The sequence below is a fragment of the Sinohyriopsis cumingii genome, chromosome 1, assembly GCF_028554795.1.
Source record: "Sinohyriopsis cumingii isolate HCF-2022 chromosome 1, ASM2855479v2, whole genome shotgun sequence".
NCBI lineage: Eukaryota > Metazoa > Mollusca > Bivalvia > Unionida > Unionidae > Sinohyriopsis > Sinohyriopsis cumingii.
The window spans coordinates 168413948-168436410 of record NC_142961.1 but is presented as its reverse complement, the minus strand read 5'-3'; the positions used below and the strand labels follow the sequence as shown (position 1 = coordinate 168436410).

At 35.4% G+C, this 22463-nt stretch overlaps 2 protein-coding genes across 2 annotated transcripts; both read right to left on the bottom strand.

Annotated features, from left to right (window-relative positions):
• Positions 1-1846: 1846 nt before the first annotated feature.
• On the bottom strand, positions 1847-6214 carry LOC149808350 (uncharacterized). Its single transcript, XM_089975984.1, has one exon. The coding sequence runs from the start codon at positions 6198-6200 to the stop codon at positions 4635-4637; it is 1566 nt and encodes a 521-aa protein (XP_089832110.1). The 5' UTR covers positions 6201-6214; the 3' UTR covers positions 1847-4634.
• A 411-nt stretch (positions 6215-6625) lies between these two features.
• Positions 6626-21975, bottom strand: LOC149808349 (SAYSvFN domain-containing protein 1-like). Its single transcript, XM_089975992.1, has 2 exons — positions 21853-21975; positions 6626-7008 (listed from the first exon to the last, which is right to left on the bottom strand). The coding sequence occupies exons 1-2, from the start codon at positions 21970-21972 to the stop codon at positions 6631-6633; spliced, it is 498 nt and encodes a 165-aa protein (XP_089832118.1). The 5' UTR covers positions 21973-21975; the 3' UTR covers positions 6626-6630.
• Between the last annotated feature and the right edge of the window lie 488 nt (positions 21976-22463).

Sequence of the window (22463 nt, the reverse complement as noted above, 5' to 3'; positions counted from 1 at the left end):
AATTTTCAAGGTGTTTTCAGGGCCTTGAGGGAATGATTCATCTTTCAAGGCTTTTCAAGGTCACCTACGGACCCTGGTGATAAAATTGCATAATGACATTCCTATGTTGTTAATTGAACTGCAATTTAGTCATGCAGACAAAACTTTTATAGAGTAGACAAATGCTTTGTTTATCCAGGAAGTGATACATGAACTGTTGCACGAGTTTTCGATTTTCACCTGGTACTGTTTTGTTCAAGGTTCCTTTCTCTTTGTGTGTCAGTTCACAAAATCTATATTTAGCCTATGTTGACCTAGGTTTGATTTTAACAATTATCTTGGGTCATACTTATCAAAAGAAAAGAACTAAAAAGCTGTATGAAACCCAAAACCCTATCACAACATTGTCAAGCCCATTCCTGTAAATGTCAGCATTTGTGATGCAATATTAACCATAGTGGTACATGTTATAATGCACTTTAGTAAGCAGATTTTTTGGTAAAGAAAACCTGATATCAGAGAACTGATATAAAAATAGGTAATTGGATTATTTAATTTCCATTTAATTTTAATACAGTATTGGTTTTGAACATGTATTAGATAAAATGTGGCTGCTTTTTGGGAGGTAAATTTGACATTTGTGGACTAATATACTGGCCACAGGTGTTTGTAATGAGTTTACAACTGTATGCACAAAGTTTGAAACATCTGAGAACCCCAAGAGACAAATTAGTTGAAAATACTTTCCCTTACAAAGCTCTCACATCTTACAGGTTTGAATCTTGGCTCGACCAGTATGGGTATGTGAGAAATCTTGCCAACAGATTTCCAAGGGTCAATGGTTGTTCTTGGGCTCTTCCTCCACTAAATATACTGGCCTCCATGAATGGCTAATGTGCGTTAAAAACGGCATTAAATTCCCAACTGAATCATCACCCAGGAGATTTTTAAAATGTTGCGTACAGTTCTCCCACTTTTATAATGAAATACTTCAGTTATATATGTATTCTCATAACTTATGTAATACCTAATAAGATCACTCATACTTGTGATCATCATATCAAATCAATCTGCCAGAGTTCAGGGTACAAGGAAAATGGACTAAAGATAAAGATAGCAATACTGACTGATTGACCAGTATGTACAAATCATCAAGGATTAGAATCCACAGATGCAAGAATGTGGCTGTTATTTCAGACTTCTTTGACCACAAGCTGATTCACAATAGATAAGGATCAACATTATTGACATTACGTCTCGCCACAAGCATCATTAAATCTACTTTGCCACAAGTTCACAAAAATAGCTTAGCAACATTTTTATTAAAAATAATTATTAAAAAAACAAGAGGCTCTAGTGGGCTTAACAGCCAAGGAGCTGGGTACCGTACAAAATTCTGTATTCCAGTATTTCTGAACATACTGCAATATGTACCACTGAATACTGCAATTACATTAGGGACCAACAATTTAATGTTCAGAGACAGGTGCTTGACACTCATCTATTATATTAGCTGATGAAAAAAAATATCTTGGCTCAAAAGAAAACTGTAGTCTCCATCCCCCTAAAAACTAAATGGCGAGCACCTCTGAGTAGATGAATTTTCTATGTGTATGATAATTGTTATTTAAGTTGTAATCCAAACAAATGCTAATTAAGCTTACACCCTCACTCAGGCAAGATATTTATCAGTGGGCCAGTAAGCATAAAACACTGACTCAACAAATGAGAAACCATTTAGCAGGCTTGAGAAATTGGGTAAATTTCAAACAAAAAAGAATTGCTCTCCTGAAAATCTGCAGTCTTACAAAGGATAGATATCCTGAATACGATAACTTATGCTAAAAAGTAAAACTAAGGCATGATATTTATTTTTGTTTTTTTAATTAGAATTTTTTTAAAAACAAAAATGGATCTGAACTGATTCACAACATCCCATTTGGAAACCATGTTGACATACATGAAACATGTCAAATGTGATTAAAGGATAATGAACATAATATTCAAATATATTTTGTGACAAAAGCAACTGTTTTGTAAAAACAATACTTTTTTTAAAAATTATCCTATTGTGTTAAATGAAAACATTAAATATGTAACAAGATTACTCAAGAACTTCCATATATTCCTTGCTGGAAATATCTACAGAAGTACCACAACTGTGAAAACTACCATGGTACATACCATACAAAAAAATTACAGCTGGTATACCATGCACCTCTAAACAGTCAAACACAAGAGCTGGTGTCCAAGAATTTTTGACTCAACATTAATGTTTATGTAAAACTTGATTCAAACATCACCGATTAAATATATTTGGGAAAACAATTCTTTTAAAGTTTCTCAATAATTTTGTTATATTCATTTGTATCTGATGGCATTAATGCACATTATGTCCAACATAGAAAAGCCTTTATGCCAGAGTGCTGTCAAATTCTTTTTGTTACATAGTTATATACATGTTTCTATTTTTAGTTGGATATATCTGACAGTAGATAGGTATTAGCTGTATAAATCTGAAAGGCATTCAATATGTAATACTCTTGTGTTGAAAAGTTTTTTGGTTTCATTTTTAACAGCAGTCATATTCTTATGGTAGATCAACACCAAAGTCAAATTCTATGGAGGTTTCTCATTAAAAATTAATTTAAAGGTTTTTGTTTTAGACGGGTGTCCATAACAGTAACTCTGCATTATCTGTACCAAAATGAAAGTCCTTCATGTGAGAATGCTTGCTGTAAAAAGTGTGTCAATTCTGTTTTGTAGCTGTTGAAAAGTCTTTCTGTTTTTAATAATGGGGGTTATATTTCATGAAGAAATGGCATCATTTGTGCACACTTGAAAACCTCCTACACCAGGATGCTGTTCAAATTTCTCAGAAGTCACTTAAAGGCCTTTAAATTATATCTGGTAACCATAACTGAAGGTGGATTAGAATGATTTGGATAAATTAAAAGTCTTTACAACGCAATGGTTTTTTAATTGAAGCAAAGAAAAGTTTTCCATGTTTAGTAACAGCATCCATATTTGATGGCCAGTCTGCATCATTTGTAAAAGAAGCAGAAAATCTTTCATGCCAGGATGCTGTCACATTCAGCCAAGTGGTTTCTGAGAGTGTCATGGGCTTTCTTTCTGTTAGTAATGGGTGCACTATCATGGTGGACAGCACTACTGTACAAATCCGTCCAACTGTTTTCTTGAAAAAATTGTTAAATGATAATGGATGACACACGATCGACACATTTCCGATGCAAGGCCAAACCATAAGCTCACATGACCTTACAGTCAGGTGAACTAACAGTTTTTAACAAAAACTATCAATCATATTTTCATTTCCTTTAAGATTAAACTTTTTCCTGCACCTGATTTTCAAGCATAACTCTTAATATCACAATCTGGACATATATTCAACAGTTTGATATATCTATTTTACAAATTATAAAAATGTACAATAAATGAATTTGAATTTCAAATCCATGGACAAAATTTTGTCTATGAACAATAGTTAAGAATATATGCAACCAAAATAACAGCATGTCAAGATACTTGAATATAGCTAATAATTAGTATCAAAAATATTTTCTGGTTAAAGATGGGTTACAGGACGTTAAACAAGATGCAAATTAAGTAGATGTACATCCAACTGGAGCAAAGGATCATGCATTTCACCTGAACATCAATAACTGTGAACACTGATGGGTCTTCATAAAAATATAATACTAAGTTCCATGATGAATATATAGGCATGATATCTGGGCATGAAAACTTGTCTAGGTGACAATAAGATTATTCTCAGAACTAGCCATTTATGTCAATTATATGCCTGTTTCACTTGTGACACATTTAATTAATACAGTAAAAAAAATGTAACATAAATTGGAAAAATTTCTTTAATGGCCCGAAAATCTGATGAAGTCAGATATGCATAACAAAGTTTGTCTACCTCAAGTGATTTTTCTTAATCTTGCTAAAAACCTGTTATGGTCTAATACTGTAATGAGGCCATTTAATTGTTTAAATGATCAAGTGTGTGAAATTGAATTGCTCTATGTTGATAGTTTTTGTGTTATTGTGCTAAAATGGTTTCAGGGTGGATGTACGAGGTGGGCATACATGGATCTATTAGGTGGATAGACATGTGGATGTATGAGGTGGACAGACATGGATCTATTAGGTGGATAGATATGTGGATGTACGAGATGGATATGTGGTTGTTGGAGGTGGAGAGACATGGGGATGTAAAGATAGCAAAAGCAATAATCTTCCTTCTGCTATTGCAGTAGGGTCATCAAAACCTCATTGAAAAAAAAATAAAAGAACACACCAACATACACGTTTAGGTGGTTGTTTCAGGCACACACTGTGAAAGTAAGGTGTACAATTTTCATGATGCCAAATACTGCCCTGTTGCATCTGGGCACAATTATTTTTCTTACTCTTTTTATTCTCATTAATTTGATAACTTTAAATTTAATACTAGAAGGGTTAAAATTTTCAAGGTTGTATTAATTTTGTGGATTTACAATTTTCACCCCTCACACAAATGCAAAAACACTTCTTAATGCTTTCTATGTAATAAATCATTTAGAAAAGGAATGCCTCGGAAGACAAGTGAAAAATATCAAACATCATTGTACAAATATGTCTGATCCAAGTTACAATTCATCTTTCTGCATAGTCTTTGTTTTTGTCTTTGATTTATCTTTCTCAAACTTCTTTTCTTTCTTTGAGTCTTTTTCAGTCTCCTTTTGCTTCTGTGTCTTTATTTGTGCTTCATTTTCCTGTTGTTTTCTCATCTTACACAGACCCGAGCTGACCTGATGGGCAGCTCGAAGACCAGACTTGAATGCTCCATGAATTGTGTCAATATGGCCCTCTGATTCAGTATGAGAACCAGCAAAATATATATAGGGGCATATGGGGTCCTTTAAAGTATCCCAAACCAACTGACTATTTCCAACTTTGGGATATGAGACAGATCCCTTTATCATGGGATCTGTGGACCAATTAGATCTGATTAAAACTGTAACACTATGTCTTCGTACCACATCATTGCCAAACATTTCTCCCAATACTACCAGAGCCTTCTCTTTAATAACATCATCTGCCATATTCTCAAACTGAGCTGCCTGATTTCCAAATATATTGCCCACCAATAAAGGCTTCTTGACATATCTATACAAGTTTGTCCATAACTGAAGAAATCCATCTTTAGCTGTTTTTGAGGTCACTGTAAATGATCCAGTGTCAACAGGCCAAAAGGCAGTGTCAAAACCAATTATGATTTTATTGGAGTAACCAAGTCCTAGGTCATTGATTGCTTGGTACCAATTCTTTGGCAAAGGCGGCTCAAAAAGAACACTTTTAGACTTGAAAACTCTGATAGGAAGGGCAACTATAACAGCATCAGCATAGCGTTGTGTTCCATCTTTAATTCTTATAACAACTTTTTGTCTTTTTTTATCTAGTTTTACTTGTTGAACAACTTTCCCCAATTCAATTTTCAGTGGAAGCTCCCCTTCTGATCCAGCAACTATTCTGTCTAGAAAAGTGTCCAGACCATCCAAAATAACGGTGTCCCAGCCCAATTCATTTTCAGGCTTGTACACATTTGCTGAAAAATTCTCAAAAATTATATTTGGTAATGTGTTCAAAACTTCTGATAAAATCTTCTTATCAATTTTACTTTTGAATTTCTCCAATTCCATTTCTACTGCTTTTTTCACTGAGATATCTTTTTTACTAGATTTGACTTTATCCACAGCATTATGAAGTACATTAAGCACTTCAGAGTACACTTCACGCACCTGTTCCCCTTCCAAATGTAAGTTTTCATCTGGCAGGTATATTTTCACATCACCAGTTGAATTGGTTTGGAGTTCAAATTCTGCAATCATTTCCATAATGGGAGGATCTTTGCAAGCAATGCTGTTAATCATCATGGCACCCAATTCTGCCTCAACCCCTCTTGCACGAGGTAAAGATTTCCGATTGGTCCACACTCTACCTCCATAACGATCTGTACGACCTTCAAAAACTCTGACAGTATAGTTGGTATTTTTCATAAGCTCCCTTGCAGCAACAAGGCCAGATAACCCTCCTCCAATTACTATAACTTCTTTAGACATGTATGTATTTGTGTTATTTTCCTTACAATACACCAAGAATAGCAAACTATACAATGCCAATAAATTAAATTTTAAATTCATGGCTAGTGTCATATGTCTATAACCAAATTGAAAAGTATATACAAGTCAGATTATAAATTCAAAAAAAAAAATATTTTAATTAAAGTAAGTCTCTAAATATTTAAAACAAATATATGTAAATATTTCCTTGGAGATCTAAACAATATTGATGAATAAATATGCCCTTGATTCAATAACAAGGTATTTGGGTGTACTGGTAACAATGTTTTATCAAAACAGTTCAGATTTCATCTATGTAATTCAAATAATAAAAGCAGAAAATATTAGGCACATGTAAAGGGTTTCAAAACAAAGAAAAACACAAGATCAACTGACCACTAGAAGAAAATAGTTTTATAAATCCCTAACCATATACCATCAGTACTTAGTGTTACAATATTATGTGCTTAACAAATGAGACTATAAAAAAATACACACCAAAAAAAACAAAAAGAAATATGCGTTACCTAACCGAACCAGCCCCGTATTTTAATTCTTTCTCAAACTGCTCTGCAGTGAAAGTACCCTCCAAAGTTTCAAAGTTTGGATTAAAAACAGAGTATGCACTCAGTTTCTTTTCTATTGGTCCAGTTCTAGTTCCTTTATAGAGAAAATAAAAAAGCGACAAAACAAAGAACACAGATCCAAACTCCACCTGAATGAAGTAGGCCCAAAGCAGTAACCACAGGACTATCTTCAAACACAAGTTTAGGTAGGTCAACCAACAATGGGTTGTCTTCTTATTCTCATCTGTTGGTAAGTTAGCATCAAAGACTGTATTTATTTTTTCAAGTTGTCTTTCTGTATGTGTCTGCTCTCCTGAATCATGACTGGTATTCTCCTGAAACGAAAATTAATGGGTAATTAAAAATTAAACAAGATTTCCAGGAAATAATTTAACAGAATACCATCCCAATTTTTAATCAGGTCATTCTTTATATCATTTTATAATGGGCCAGGCATGTCATTTTTATATCATTTTCAAACTGTTGTTGTTGTTGTTCTAGTGTTTAATGACATTTTTCAGCACAAGATAGGCTATACATGGCAGCCAGTATAACTGGTGGTGGAAGAACCTTGGAAAACCAAGGGAAGAACCGACCCACAAGAAGCTACTGGCAGGCTTTCTCCACGTACCCACACTAGCTAAGCCTGAAACTCGAACTCATGCAGACAGAGGTGAGATGGCAGTGATCCGGAATGGTGAGCACTTTAGACCACTCAGCCACTCGGAGGCTCTAATTTTCAACCTGGGCTAGGTGGGTTATTCTTGTATCATTCTTCCCAGGGCTAAGGGGATTGGTGGGGGAAGCAAAGGCCAAAATCCACTCATAGTAAACTTACAGGGCAACAATGGCATGGGCCTCAGGATCTTAGAGTGGAAAGAAGGTGTGCAGCTTGTTTTTCCACCTGATTATGTGTACATATAGATCGGTTAATCCCATACTGTGTAAACACAATGAAAGACAGATGGATGGACACCGCTGCATGGAGCAGCTTGCCCCTCCTGATAAAAAGTCGGCCAGAAGCCTGCCTGTGGTGTGCTGGACCTGCAGACATATACATTTGGGCACGCCTATAGATGAACTCCCACACCATAACACAGATCTGTGATTTATTCTTCGTTTGTTTGTCCTACCTCCAAGTGTGATAGAGAAAGGTATACATTTCCATGTGAGTGATGTAAGGAACATTCTTTCGTACTGTGTGCTTGCCACTGAGCAACAAGAAGCATGGTAGCAAGTGTACCCCACAATCCAATAAACCAGCATCTGTAAAGATTTTGACATCCAAATGAGGGATTTTCAAAGGTACACATATTTCTGCCATTAGCCACTCCATCTAGCTACAGAAACAAAAAATGTTTTGGGCTATGATCTTAATCATGTGTTCTGTATGAGCTGAGACTGTGTGCAACAATGCTAGGAGGGTCATCTGCAGAGGACACATGTTAAGGGAGCTAAGAGTGAGAAAGTTCACCCCCTTATTGAGTAAGCTGAGGAGTCAATGAAACTCTCACTGTAATGTCTGTGATGCTGGTCAACAACTCCATAGCTAGAAAAATGAAACACTGAGATAGGACAAGGTTGGACTTGTACACAATGACCATCGAACCTAAACTGTGAAGTTGGGACAGAAGGCTGTTTATATTCAGAATTAAAACCAATCTAGCAGTGTTTTTGCAAAACAATATCCAGGCACACAGCTGTCACTGAGAAGGACATCCTTAAATGGGATATGACACAGTCTAATGTCTTTGTGAAAGCCCAGGGGCTGGGGTTGAGACCGAATGGAAGGGCTTGGAAAAAATTGGTACACTGCCTAGAGTAGTCAAAGTGAAGGAACATATGAGATGTTCTGTGACGAGGTATATGTAAGTATGCATTAGACAGATTAAGACTGATCATTTATTCTCCAACCACAGTGACAACCAAATGGCCCCATGCAGTTGCCATTCTGAAATTTTGGGACAGCATTAAACTGACTGAGCAAAATCAGTCTATAACTGGTTTCAAGATCCTGCTGGCTTTTGTGACCAGAAAGAGTTTGGAGTAAAGTCAGAGGAATCCAATTTTCAGATTAACTCCACCACTCTTTTAATGTCTGCCTGAAGTCTATCACTGGTTCCAAGTTCCTGTTGGCTTTCATGACCAGAAAAAGGATGGAGTAATAATTGCTTGAGGAATAGTCTTTAGACTAACTCCACCTCCTGCTTTATGAGCAAATGTTCTATCTCCTTTTTTACATATCTGCCTCCTTAGGATTACTTGCAATCTCCACCATGAATGTGAATGACAAAAAGGGAGCAGGTTGGATGAATGAGATCGATAGCCCCTCTGAAACAAATTAAATCACCAAAACTGTTTGTTGAAAAGAGGTTGATCCAAGTCTGGTGAAGCAGAAGGATTCTGGTATCCACAAGAGGGTCACCGTCAGGAGGGCAGTAGGGACAGCAAGTCATTGTTGGTTGGGAGGACAAACAATTTCTCTCCTGTTACAACCCTACATGCTATAAACCAACAAGTTTTCTAAAATTCAACAAATAATTTATTTCCCTTGAATACAAAGTAATCTTACAGTACTGTGCATTAAATCCCAAGTAGTCTGAAAACTTCTATGACAAGTCCAAACGTGTTGAGTATTCCAAATGAATTCCAGCAGTGTTTCGAACGAATTCCTCTTTAATGTGCTGATATACCAATAGTCTTGAATGTGCTGTCTAAATGTATCACAATGATATAATCAAAAATGTCCTTTAATAAATTCACAATAATCCCAAACAAGTGATTTATCCCTAAATCAATGAGCACTTCGTAATTCCAAGAAATAAGTAAAATAAAATAAATCCTTTCAAATTAAAACTGAACACAACATTAACACTGATTCCACTTAGTGTGTTAAGAGAGGAATGAGAAATGCCAATATAATGAACCTTAATATAAAACCTAAGGCATAATTTGAGAACCCCGAAGATGGTCAAAAGTTCACTTCCACAACATCCCAAGTCATAAACAATCTTACATAAATTCCCACTATTCTGTCATATTAATGGAAATTTCCATGAAATATGATTCTTGAAAATTCTAAGGTCAGAATCAAGGCTGTATGTATCCAGAACTCAAACCAAGTAAGCATGTTTACCCTACATGATGTTCAATATATAGACCCAACTCCTACCCAAATTATGAATAAAGGCCAATTACACAATACAAACTAAATATGTATAACATATAATCATGGACAAAAGCCAACATACAAATACACACACATTAAATATACATAACACTCCCAATTCCCATCATGCCTGCAAATGTTGGGGTATACTGCCACCTTATCTCACCTGGCCACAAAATGTTGTTGCTGTTGAGGAGTACCTTTGCTGTCTTTTTTATGTAATGATCATTACTTTTCAAAAATGACCCAAGATGAGGTCAATATAGGGGTTTGCAAGGAGAGCTGAGGTGGCATCTCCTGTGATGCCTGCTTTCTCTTCTCCTCAACATGGACCTTGAACAAAAGCCAGCAACTGATAAAGAGATATTGCAGGGTTACCACATGGTGGGGTTTGCAAGAAGATCATAAAATTAAGGTTGCAGGAAGCAGTTTCAGCATTCCCTGTCATGTGGCAAGCTGCCCTGTTGACTATCTTGGCATTACGGCACACAGATTCTGAAGAATGGTCACTCCAGGCTTTCTCTGCAAAGGTGAAAGATTACTAGCATTGATACAATTGACATAACATTCTTCACCATCTTTGATGTGGCATGAAACACCTGTCCACCATATAACAGAGGGGAGCACACATGTTAATGGCAGTGATATCCTTATCTAGAGTAAGCACATCCGATTTGCAAGCATAGATATGTGACTTGTACCAATGGGGTGGGAAAGTTGTAGGTAAATGATTCAGGATAAAGAAGACCCTCAAATAATCAGGGTCATAATCCTTATCCAGATGACACCTAGGATTTTTAGTAATCTTTGTGGATTGTGGAAAAATTTGGAAAAATGGATGCTCATGATCGTCAATTCTATTATGAACTTAACTTTGGAAGTGGTATTAGCTGTCTGAGGCGGTTGGCATTCAGAATGCAGCAAAATTGTATATATTTATTCTATTGCCGTCTTAAAGCTCAATTCCATCCATTTCATCCCACTCATCAACACAGGGATGTCCCCCTGCATGCCATGTATCCAAGGATGTAACCTGCTGCACAGCAGTGATGATGCTGTGTTGTTATCATGTGCTATGTGTACCATAGCTACTTACCATGTATGCTAGAAGAGCTGCTGGCAAAGTTCAGCATGGAACATGCTCTTGCTAGAGTATACTGGTCAGGGCCAGAGAGTCTGACCTGGTGGCATAAACTGAAAGGCTAGTCTGTCATATTTTGTTGCCAAAATGCATCTGGTTGGTTGTAGTCCATCCACTGCTGTTGAACTCTCAACCAAAGGGCAGTTTGCCAGTCTGAAACGATACAGTCATAACCTGACAAACCCATATACTGGTTGGCCACATAACTGGACTGATTGATCAAGAGGTGTGACAGTGTAAAACATATAACTTGTGGGACTGTACTCATGCCCAGTGGTCTGCCAAAATGGGAATGGGTAAAAGTCTGTCCCAGTTCTGTCCAAATCAATGACTGTCAACCCTGAGAACAGAACTTCTTGTATGACATATAGCATCAATGATTCTATCAGAGTTTACAATTCGTGTCACATCTTTTATGGGGTCAGAAGTGATAGTTGCTGTTGGAGCAGTTCTGAGTATCTTCTCTGGGTGTATGGGTGGTATCTCTACATTCCCCAGAATGTTTGCGATCAAATAGGAATTTGGATGAATACTCAAAACATTCCGTTCAGATGATTGACAATCTGCCCTCTTCTCTCAGCCCTTCAACTGCCTGCCATATTAAGATGGTGGACCATATGTCTCTGGCCCATTAGGTATGCATAATGCATGTGGACCATACATCTCTGGCCCATTAGATATGCATACTGCATGGGTACAACGACAAACATTTTGTTTGTGCAAGCATATCTCATGATTATCTTCTGCAACTCTGAAGTGCTTGCATTTCTTGCACTTGTTTGACATCCCTGAAATAACAGAAAGAAGAGTGCATACAACAAATACACAAATAATATTCAATCGTTTAAAGAACTTAGCAACCAATGCCATCTCACCTCTGTCTGCATGGGTTAGTGTCTTGGGCTCATCCAATGTGTGAAAGCTTGCCAGAAGTTTCCAGTGGGTTGGTGGTTCTTACTGGGGCTTTTCCCCATTTTCTTCCATCAGTTACAATAGCTGCCATTAATAGCCTATCGTGTGCAGAAAAATGTTAAATAACATCATCATCAACAATCGGGTGAACACACATTACTGAGTACACCTAAAGCAAAATGCATAATAAACCAAAGTTTAACTGCACAAATTCAACAAAAGTCCCTTGAAGGGATTGACACTCTACTGGCTAAAAGGAATTTAAAGTAAGACCTATTCTTCTTTTTACATTTAGGATCAACCAGACATCATACAAAGTATTTTGGCGAAGGTGCAGCAATTTTGATACAACCAACCACCTAAAAGCAGCAATAAGAAGGTTTTCAAGATTTACATTTTTATAGAGACCATAGTGAAGTCAGGTCAGCATTATTGTCATTTATACCAACTAGACATTACAAGTCTTTCACTGAAAAATCACATGTTAATATGATCATTTATTCAAGATTAGCAGTAATGGCAAAATTTCCAAGATGGCCTTTGTGGCATCCAAACTAGATGTCTGAACAGACAATTTTCATTTAGGGCCAACTAGACATTGTAGAAATGTCCTTTTAATGAAAATCCCAAACTGACACAACCATTCAATGAGGAGGAGTAGCAATATCAATATTTTGAAGATGGCCATTGTAGATGTACAAATGGCATCATTTTCATTTGGAGCAGCTAAATATCGAAAGTCATTTGGTGAAAACCTCAAAGCAATAGGACTTGTTTTTCAAGATGACTGCTTCTGTGGCAGCCATACTGGACAGCAGATGGCACCAATTTCAGCTTGATCTAAACAGACACCATATGAAATTGGGTAAAATCCAATGTAAATATGACTTTGCATTTGATAGCTATATTGGACATCTGAACAGCACCATTTTCATCTGGGAGTAACCAGACTTTGGGAAGAAAATGTGTTTCAAGTTTCATGGCAATTGTCAAAGAGGAGGTTTAGTGATAACTTGGGCTATTAGATAGACAGATGATGGATAAAAGACCATCTCATAAACACTCCTGGAGTATGAGGAGTTGATCTAAAGAAAGAATGGCAAAAGCATCATGTAAGACTTAAAGTCTAACCTATCAATGTCATGTGGACAATACAAAATAGCAAAATAAATCCTTGGAAAACAATGTAACTGTTATATACACCAGGTGTATAAAGTTTTGGACTTGCTAAACCTGAGAAAACATTTGCTGGACAGTCTAGAAGGTATGAAAAATGCCTTTGGATTTCAGAGGCATTGTTAGAAATCTTTCAGCAAAAGCATAAACTGGTAAACATCTCAAATCTGGGATAACGGTGTCCACATTGTAGGGCCAATGGCAGGTAATCTGTAAGAGTTACTTCCCTTGATCTGTATGATGACTAGACAGAAGTACATTTTTTTTATCTTTCAGGAAGGGCTGGATTTGAGGTAGTAGAAGTTGTTTCTTAATGTTAATGTGATCAAGTAATGTATTTGATGGGGAAAAGAAATATTTTTCATGGAAAAGTCTATTTACAGGAAAATAAACTCTGATTTTCAGGTGTGCATGGTATGAATATAAAAAGTGAATGGAATACATACCGAAATTTTATTCAAATATACTGTACAATTTCAAACATAAAGAAGATCAATTTCAAACATTTGCTCTGACAGCATGGGCAACAATATACACCATGATGGATACAGTTGTGATGTCATTAGATCATGTCCAATCTATCACTGATACATTGGCATTTTATGTATTTTGGAACTACTGAAAACAAATATCACACAAAACAATGATGTTATGCTGTATAGTATATAATGAAGATGAATCTACACATGTAGGTTATGGGGATACACGAGGAACCAGATGAAAAGGCTGTCATTTGTGCGACCTACCACTTTTCAACATAGCAAAATAAATGTTTAGAGTCATTTTGTAATAGGTAATCAAGATACTTGGAGATACTGCTAAGATGTATACTTTATGAACATGAAATCAAATTACAGTGAAAACTTAAGTAAACCAGACCTCCAACAATCCATAATTCTTTATAAACTGCTTGGTGTTGAAATATATTTTTTCTTATAAATTCTTTGTTGTAAAAATCTGTAAAAACCTGAAACTCTGAATTCTGTATACCAGACACATTCTCATTGTTGCAAGTTTATATAGATCTAGAATTTTCAAGACAGACACTGTGGTGACCATAATGGAAACCAAGCCATCACTTTTTTTCATTTATGACAAACTAGACATCATAGTATGTCTTTCAGTGAAAACCCCATGCTGATATGACCAATCATTCGGAAGAAGTAATGACAAGATTTTCAATAAGGCAGCTGTCATCACCATAATGGATACCTGAGCAAAACCAATTTCATCTGCAACAAACTAGACGTCATTTTTTAATTTTAAAAAATTGCTGATATTACTATCTACTCAGAAGGAGTAGCAATAAGATTTTCAAGATGGCACTCCCACAGCCATATTAGATATACAATCAATACCATTTTCTTTTTGGACCAATTAGACATAATAAGAAGTCTTCTGGTTTACACCCAATGACAACATTTTCATTACGGAGGAAAAGCTATAACCAGATTTTTAAGATGGTCATAGTGAACATCAGATTGACACCATTTTCATTTAGGACCAACCAGAAATATTAAATAGTGTTTTACTGAAAACTCCATGTTGATATGACCATCCATTGTAGCACAGCTATAACAAAATTTTCAGCTTGGATGCTGTGGTCACCATATTGGATATCAGATTGCCACCACTGTCATTTATGACCAGCTAGATATTGTAAGTCTTTTTAAGAAAATCCATATGGATGCCCAAGCAGCAACATTTTTGTTTGGAACTAGCTAGACCATGGGCTAAATGTGTATGTAAAGTTTCATAACCATCCTGCAAGTGGTTTAGGAGGAATGGTGGCGATAACAAATTTGTTCTAACTGATGACAGGCAACAGACCATCCCATAAGTTCTCCTAGCCTGTGATCAGTTGTGGTGAAATGATGAGTCAATATCTTGATATTTTTACCATATTGAAACCTGTATCAATACAAGAGATGAATACTGATACAAAACATCATAAATAATAAATAGTCATAACAGGCACATGCATTTATTTATGTCAGTAACAAAGAAAAACCATTGACAAGACCCACTTGCCTTCTACAAATTAGCAAACACATGGTGACTAATTCATGTGGTTTGAAATCTGCTCCCTCTTTGCCAATTTCATGATGATTATTTATTTTGTCCAATCAGTATGCTCATATACTGATAAAATATATCAACATCAAGAAGACATCCCAGATCTATTCCCCATGTATGATTTAAGTATTTTACATGTCATTTAATAACTACTTTTACACAAAGTTTCACTATGCTTCACATCTTGTATATTGAATATGAGGGCTACACTTCTGCTATGTCATGCAGTGAAATGTTACATTCAATTCTGATTGGTGATTTGTTTGATCAAGTCCAGAGTAAAGTAATAAATACCAATCAGAACTGTAGCTTATTCACTGCATGACACACCCAACTTCTGGCACCCAAACTCAACCTATTGAAAAACAAAGCAACAGTAAAACTTTGCACAAAATGATCAGTAAAGGTGGCGCTCACCAGATAATATGTACTTTTGAGAGTGACGTATGTAAGGTGAAGCAGTTCACATTTAAAACATGCACAATGGAGAGAATGTTGGCATATCTCTATGCTACATTAATGTAATGTGGATGATATTTCTTTTGGATATTGTACTTTTGGAAATTTTACATGATTTAAGTACACTGCTAACTAAAATGACTGCTCCCTTGTGTTAAAAAAATCAGTCTGAATTAGTCTAAAGTGCACTATACACAGCAGCTATTAAAATAGGGAAAATGAATTTTGCCAGACTAGACAATACCAGCTTCTGAAAGTGCAATGAATGAATTACCAAATATATAAAATGTAAAAAAAGTTATCGGCTCTTTTTATACAATTGACCTCTGAAGTTCAGGAAGTGAAAATGACCAAGTAGAGCTAGCACTTTTTTGAAAGGTGCACATTTGAAGTAAGGCCAAGCTGTATACTCTATAGCCCATAGTACACCCATCAATGATACACCAAAATAAAGGGAATTAAAGGTTCTTTGCATTATACCTAAGATATACAAGGTCTTTTTTAAATAGCCAGTATAACCAGTGAGGAGAGCCGGGGAAATTCTTTTTCTTTAAAATCCTAACCCTATGCAAAATGCGAAACTGTATAGCGCCACCTTAAAGAAAATATAAAAATGTTTGCAATTATGTTTTTTATTTTCATATAATTATGTATGATGTTCTGAATAAAATGGTACATTCATATTGATGTTAAGCATGAAAATAAGCTAATTACGATCATTTTTCTCTTGCTTACATAATTTGCCATGAGGTATGTTTGTGTGAGTAGTGACCTTAATTATGGGGAAATTAGAAGTCTTAGAATATAGGAATAGAGTCAACTTAAATTTAAAACTGTTGCAATAAGTGACAGAAATATATGGTGAAAATGTTTCTTTTCATTTATTTGCAATGAAATAAAAAAATAAATGAAGAGAAAGTGAATTTGCTTCTTCCATATTAAACAATAGGCAAATATTTTACACTTTGACCTTTGACCTTTATGAACCTGATGAGTTATCTCCCTTTTCTAATTGTAAAATTCATTGTTGATCTCTCTGAAATAATTCTGGCTAGTTTCATGTTCCTGTCATTCAGCATAACATTGGTTGCTATGTTTACAAAATGTAATGTGCATTCTTAAAATAGCTCACTTTTATCATGGGGGGGGAGGCTGGACTTGTTAGAGACTCTGACACTCATAAATACTGTTCTGTGGGGGGGAAGGCAGGAGAATTATTCAAAAGGATTGTTTTGATGCTTGCGACTTAAATGTTTCAGCCATATAAACATAATTAAATCATACAAAAATAATACCTATATCTTCTTTATGGTGGCACTCACCAGATAATATGTACTTTTGAGAGAGTGACATATGTAAGGTGAAGTAGTTCGCATTTAAAACATGCACAGTGGAGAGAATGTTGGCATATCTCTATGCTACATTAATGTAATGTGGATGATATTTCTTTTGGATATTGTACTTTTGGAAATTTTACATGATTTAAGTACACTGCTAACTAAAATGACTGCTCCCTTGTGTTAAAAAATCAGTCTGAATTAGTCTAAAGTGCACTATACATAGCAGCTATTAAAATAGGGAAAATGAATTTTGCCAGACTAGACAATACCAGCTTCTGAAAGCGCAATGAATGAATTACCAAATATATAAAATGTAAAAAAAAGTTATCGGCTCTTTTTTATACAATTGACCTCTGAAGTTCAGGAAGTGAAAATGACCAAGTAGAGCTAGCACTTTTTTAAAAGGTACACATTTGAAGTAAGGCCAAGCTGTATACTCTATAACCCGTAGTACACCCATCATTCATACACCAAAATAAAGGGAATTAAAGGTTCTTTGCATTATACCTAAGATATACAAGGTCTTTTTTAAATAGCCAGTATAACCAGTGAGGAGAGCCGGGGAAATTCTTTTTCTTTAAAATCCTAACCCTATGCAAAATGCGAAACTGTATAGCGCCACCTTAAAGAAAATATAAAAATGTTTGCAATTATGTTTTTTATTTTCATATAATTATGTATGATGTTCTGAATAAAATGGTACATTCATATTGATGTTAAGCATGAAAATAAGCTAATTACGATCATTTTTCTCTTGCTTACATAATTTGCCATGAGGTATGTTTGTGTGAGTAGTGACCTTAATTATGGGGAAATTAGAAGTCTTAGAATATAGGAATAGAGTCAACTTAAATTTAAAACTGTTGCAATAAGTGACAGAAATATATGGTGAAAATGTTTCTTTTCATTTATTTGCAATGAAATAAAAAAATAAATGAAGAGAAAGTGAATTTGCTTCTTCCATATTAAACAATAGGCAAATATTTTACACTTTGACCTTTGACCTTTATGAACCTGATGAGTTATCTCCCTTTTCTAATTGTAAAATTCATTGTTGATCTCTCTGAAATAATTCTGGCTAGTTTCATGTTCCTGTCATTCAGCATAACATTGGTTGCTATGTTTACAAAATGTAATGTGCATTCTTAAAATAGCTCACTTTTATCATGGGGGGGGGGGGGAGGCTGGACTTGTTAGAGACTCTGACACTCATAAATACTGTTCTGTGGGGGCGGAAGGCAGGAGAATTATTCAAAAGGATTGTTTTGATGCTTGCGACTTAAATGTTTCAGCCATATAAACATAATTAAATCATACAAAAATAATACCTATATCTTCTTTATGGTGGCACTCACCAGATAATATGTACTTTTGAGAGAGTGACATATGTAAGGTGAAGTAGTTCGCATTTAAAACATGCACAGTGGAGAGAATGTTGGCATATCTCTATGCTACATTAATGTAATGTGGATGATATTTCTTTTGGATATTGTACTTTTGGAAATTTTACATGATTTAAGTACACTGCTAACTAAAATGACTGCTCCCTTGTGTTAAAAAATCAGTCTGAATTAGTCTAAAGTGCACTATACATAGCAGCTATTAAAATAGGGAAAATGAATTTTGCCAGACTAGACAATACCAGCTTCTGAAAGTGCAATGAATGAATTACCAAATATATAAAATGTAAAAAAAAGTTATCGGCTCTTTTTTATACAATTGACCTCTGAAGTTCAGGAAGTGAAAATGACCAAGTAGAGCTAACACTTTTTTAAAAGGTACACATTTGAAGTAAGGCCAAGCTGTATACTCTATAACCCATAGTACACCCATCATTCATACACCAAAATAAAGGGAATTAAAGGTTCTTTGCATTATACCTAAGATATACAAGGTCTTTTTTAAATAGCCAGTATAACCAGTGAGGAGAGCTGGGGAAATTCTTTTTCTTTAAAATCCTAACCCTATGCAAAATGCGAAACTGTACAGCGCCACCAAAGCACTTCAATCTTACACAGGGAACAAGTTTGTAATGTCTCCTTATATGATATGTGTAACCAGCAAATGAATATTCCAAATGGATAAAATAAAATGAGCACATAATCAGCAAGGTGGCAGATTCTGAACAGCATGAGTTACAGTCATCTTAATTTGTAAAAAGGGACTGGGTGTTGTCAATAACTTCCTTTGCACTTGTTTCAGTGTCTGTGTCTGCAGCAGTAATTTTGCATCTGCATGAAGTATAAGTGATGGATCTGGTTGTTAGCCATACACCAACTTGTTCTATACAAGATTTTCGTTGCACTAGGAAATTACACTATTTCTTGCTTTGAAGATCACACTATAATACAGTACCTTCCAAATTTAAATGAAGACATAAAATTACCAATAAAATGTTTTAAAGCTTTCATGCAGTGGTAGGGTGTGGTAGCCAAGATGAGTCCTGCACCAGGATCAAATGAAGCAGCTTAATATGGCTCATAAGATTTAATAAGAATCACTGAAACCTAACAGAATCTGTTTGGAAGTATTTATTTCATCTTGTCATGAATGAGAATATCACACGAACAGTAGACAAGTCTATGTCTGTTTGTAATCTGCATGCTAGATATACAACCAATATGTCAACATATAAAAATCAGCACCACCCTACTACAAAAGACCTTCTAAAGATGAAAAGACCATCATGTTGACATGTGAAATGATACTGTATCATATCATAGACTATGTATCATGAATCGTATTTATACCAGAGGTCTCGGAAACACTTAGTCACACATATATGGATGCATATTTTTAAAATCTGGGATGCAAGTTAAAATACTTGCCAGTCCCGCTTAACCACCTGCTGAGTGGGAAAATGTGTTGATCAATTGATCATTTTACCTGTGCTGATATTTATAATAATAGAATTCACTGGCTGAAATACCCCTGGATGTGCATGTTGTCATTATAAGAGTACATCAAAAGAATATGACAATAGCTGGGTGGCAAGTTCAAGGACTTCAACCAGTTGCTGAGTGGGAAAATGTGCTGATATTTACAATGACTGAATTCAGAGGCAGAAAGACCCAAAGATGTACATGTGGTCATTATAAGAGTAAATCAAATGAACAACTTTTGCTTTCATTATTATGTTTGTTTCTGAATGTAGCTGAATAAGTAATGCATCGAATCTCAAAATCAAAGACACGTCAAGATTAGACAAAATGCTGTTTGCAAATCTGGACAAGTATTTTGGGGTTAAATGGCAGTTAGACAAAGACTGTAATGAGAAGAGTGCTAAAGTTACTAGAACTGATAGTTTAGATAGGACAGTAGCCAAGTGTGAAAAAGTGCATAATGTCTGGCTTAGCGTTTAGAATAAGACCTTTCCTTGACAAAATTCAGTCTCACTCTGATGGACAAACAAGAGCTATGTGTCAGTGGTGTATGAATGTGGAAAACTAAACCCAATGCCAACCACTTCTTCTAATCTACAAAGTTCCATATTTGCTGGGAGGGGATGGCTATTTCTGCTGGTGGGACTCCTATTTTTACCAAACTAGGAGTCCTGGACTCAGTTTTAAAATCCTAGTGAGAGCTCTGGATACGTAGCAGAGGTGTATCATTTCACCCCTAGTAACAAGTAAAGCTTAAAACAGTCTCTTACAAGCAGTTTGTTTTCCCTTAAAATGGTGCCTCCTTAAATTTGTTACACTTGAAAAAAACATTTTTATGTTTATACTAGTATGGTCTTTTAGACTTGTAAAATATAAATTGTGTGTCTGCAGATAGTATTTTAAAAGGAAGAGAGGGAAAGAGAAATAATCACTTTTCATCTTGATTTATCTACTACTCTCCCCACATGCTGATCTATCATACAAAGTAGTGATGAGTGACAATTTAGACAGGAGTCCCTCAAAGATGCTGATGCTATAGTTGCCAAAGAGAATATCCAAGAATTAAAGATAAGACCATTTGATCCTTTAAATGCTGAGTGTTCAAACCATCTGTAATATTCTTCAGCAATAACAAGATTTTCAAATCAGCTGCTGTGGTACATATATTATATTGGATGTCACTTTGGTACCATTTTCATTTAGGGCAGAGTAGACACCATTAGAATAGTAGCCATTTTCAATAAGGAACCAACCATGAATCATAATGTCTATTGGTGAAAACTCCAAGATACAACCATCCACTGTCTGGAATGTGATGGAAGCAGGGGAATGCCAAAATCAGCTATAGGAAGGATCTGTATATTTAACAATATAAAGCTATCTAATCACTTTTTCCAATATTTGTGTATTTTTATTCATTTTATCAAAGAAACATACTTTGACTTTGGCATTTTACAGCTTACATAACATTTCAACTGAAATGTATGTCAACGGAACTTGAAAGGCATCAGAGTATGTATATTCCTACTAAAGCAATCAGACTTTGTTTGTGGAAAAATATCAATTTGGGCTGCCATCTGTGAGAGATATTCCTGAAAATTTGGCATCCAGTTCCGCCCATCAGTCGACCGGTCAACGCGCTACACACATTTAGGCAGTAAGACGTCGACCCAAACGCCATAAATATTAGCGTAAGACTATATAACTACTTGGAGAAAATGTAATTTTGAGAAGTATCATGAAATTAAGAATTAACTAAATACATATAAAATATTTAATTTTTGCTTCCGCAATCTAAATGGGGGCTGCTTAGACTTATTATTATTGAACATATATGATATACCTGTCAATATAATTCCAATTACTTGTAACATTTAAACACTACTGTTAAACAGTACGAAAACGTATTACTGTAGAAGTCGTTAACGTACTCAATAAAAGTGTTACTGTTAGGCGGTGAATTGTAAAACGCTCCATAAATTCTTTCTACAAAATACATACAGCGAAACAACATATCAACTAACTTCTGAACTTAAAGGTTCCTCTATTTGTTTTCTTAAGAATAGCGTTGTCGGTGAAAACTTGGCTAGGAGTGACTGTTTTTTCTGCTTGTCCGCACGGTATGCTGCAAGTCGTGCCTCCATAGTTTTTTTCAATCTTCTTTGGCAAGAGTGGCAAACAAGGGAGATAATTTGATCTGTTTTAAACTATGTAGTATTGTTCCTATGTAACTATCTATGTATCTATCTATCTATCTATCTATCTATTTGTCTGTCCGTCCGTCCATCCATCCATCCACCCAACACCCATCAATTATCTAGATAGATAGATATATAAATAGATAGATAGATCCTCAACTTTGCTTCTTATGTTCATTAAATAAAGGCATGTTACTCAGATTTGAAGTTTAAGAGATTTAAAGTCCAGGAGGGGCTCTTGTGAATCCCAGATTTTAAAGCCAATAGAAAATCCATACTGACCTTCAAATCAACAAAGGAAATGTCAAATCCCTAGTATACACTCGTGTTGGTGAAGAGTTGTGTGGAGTGTAATTACTAGTTAGTGACATACTTCGAAAAATTGTGGGCAATTTCTGTAATTCACTCAATAAGTACTAATTCCACTTTTGATTAAG

Excerpts from the sequence above, each read along its gene's own strand:
- LOC149808349 (XM_089975992.1), bottom strand. The coding sequence starts at position 21,972 with ATGGAGGCACGACTTGCAGCATACCGTGCGGACAAGCAGAAAAAACAG. Across the intron at positions 7,009-21,852 it reads AGGAACCTTTAAGTTCAGAA|GAGAATACCAGTCATGATTC; the intron begins GTTAGTTGATAT and ends TTTTCGTTTCAG.
- LOC149808350 (XM_089975984.1), bottom strand. The coding sequence starts at position 6,200 with ATGACACTAGCCATGAATTTAAAATTTAATTTATTGGCATTGTATAGT.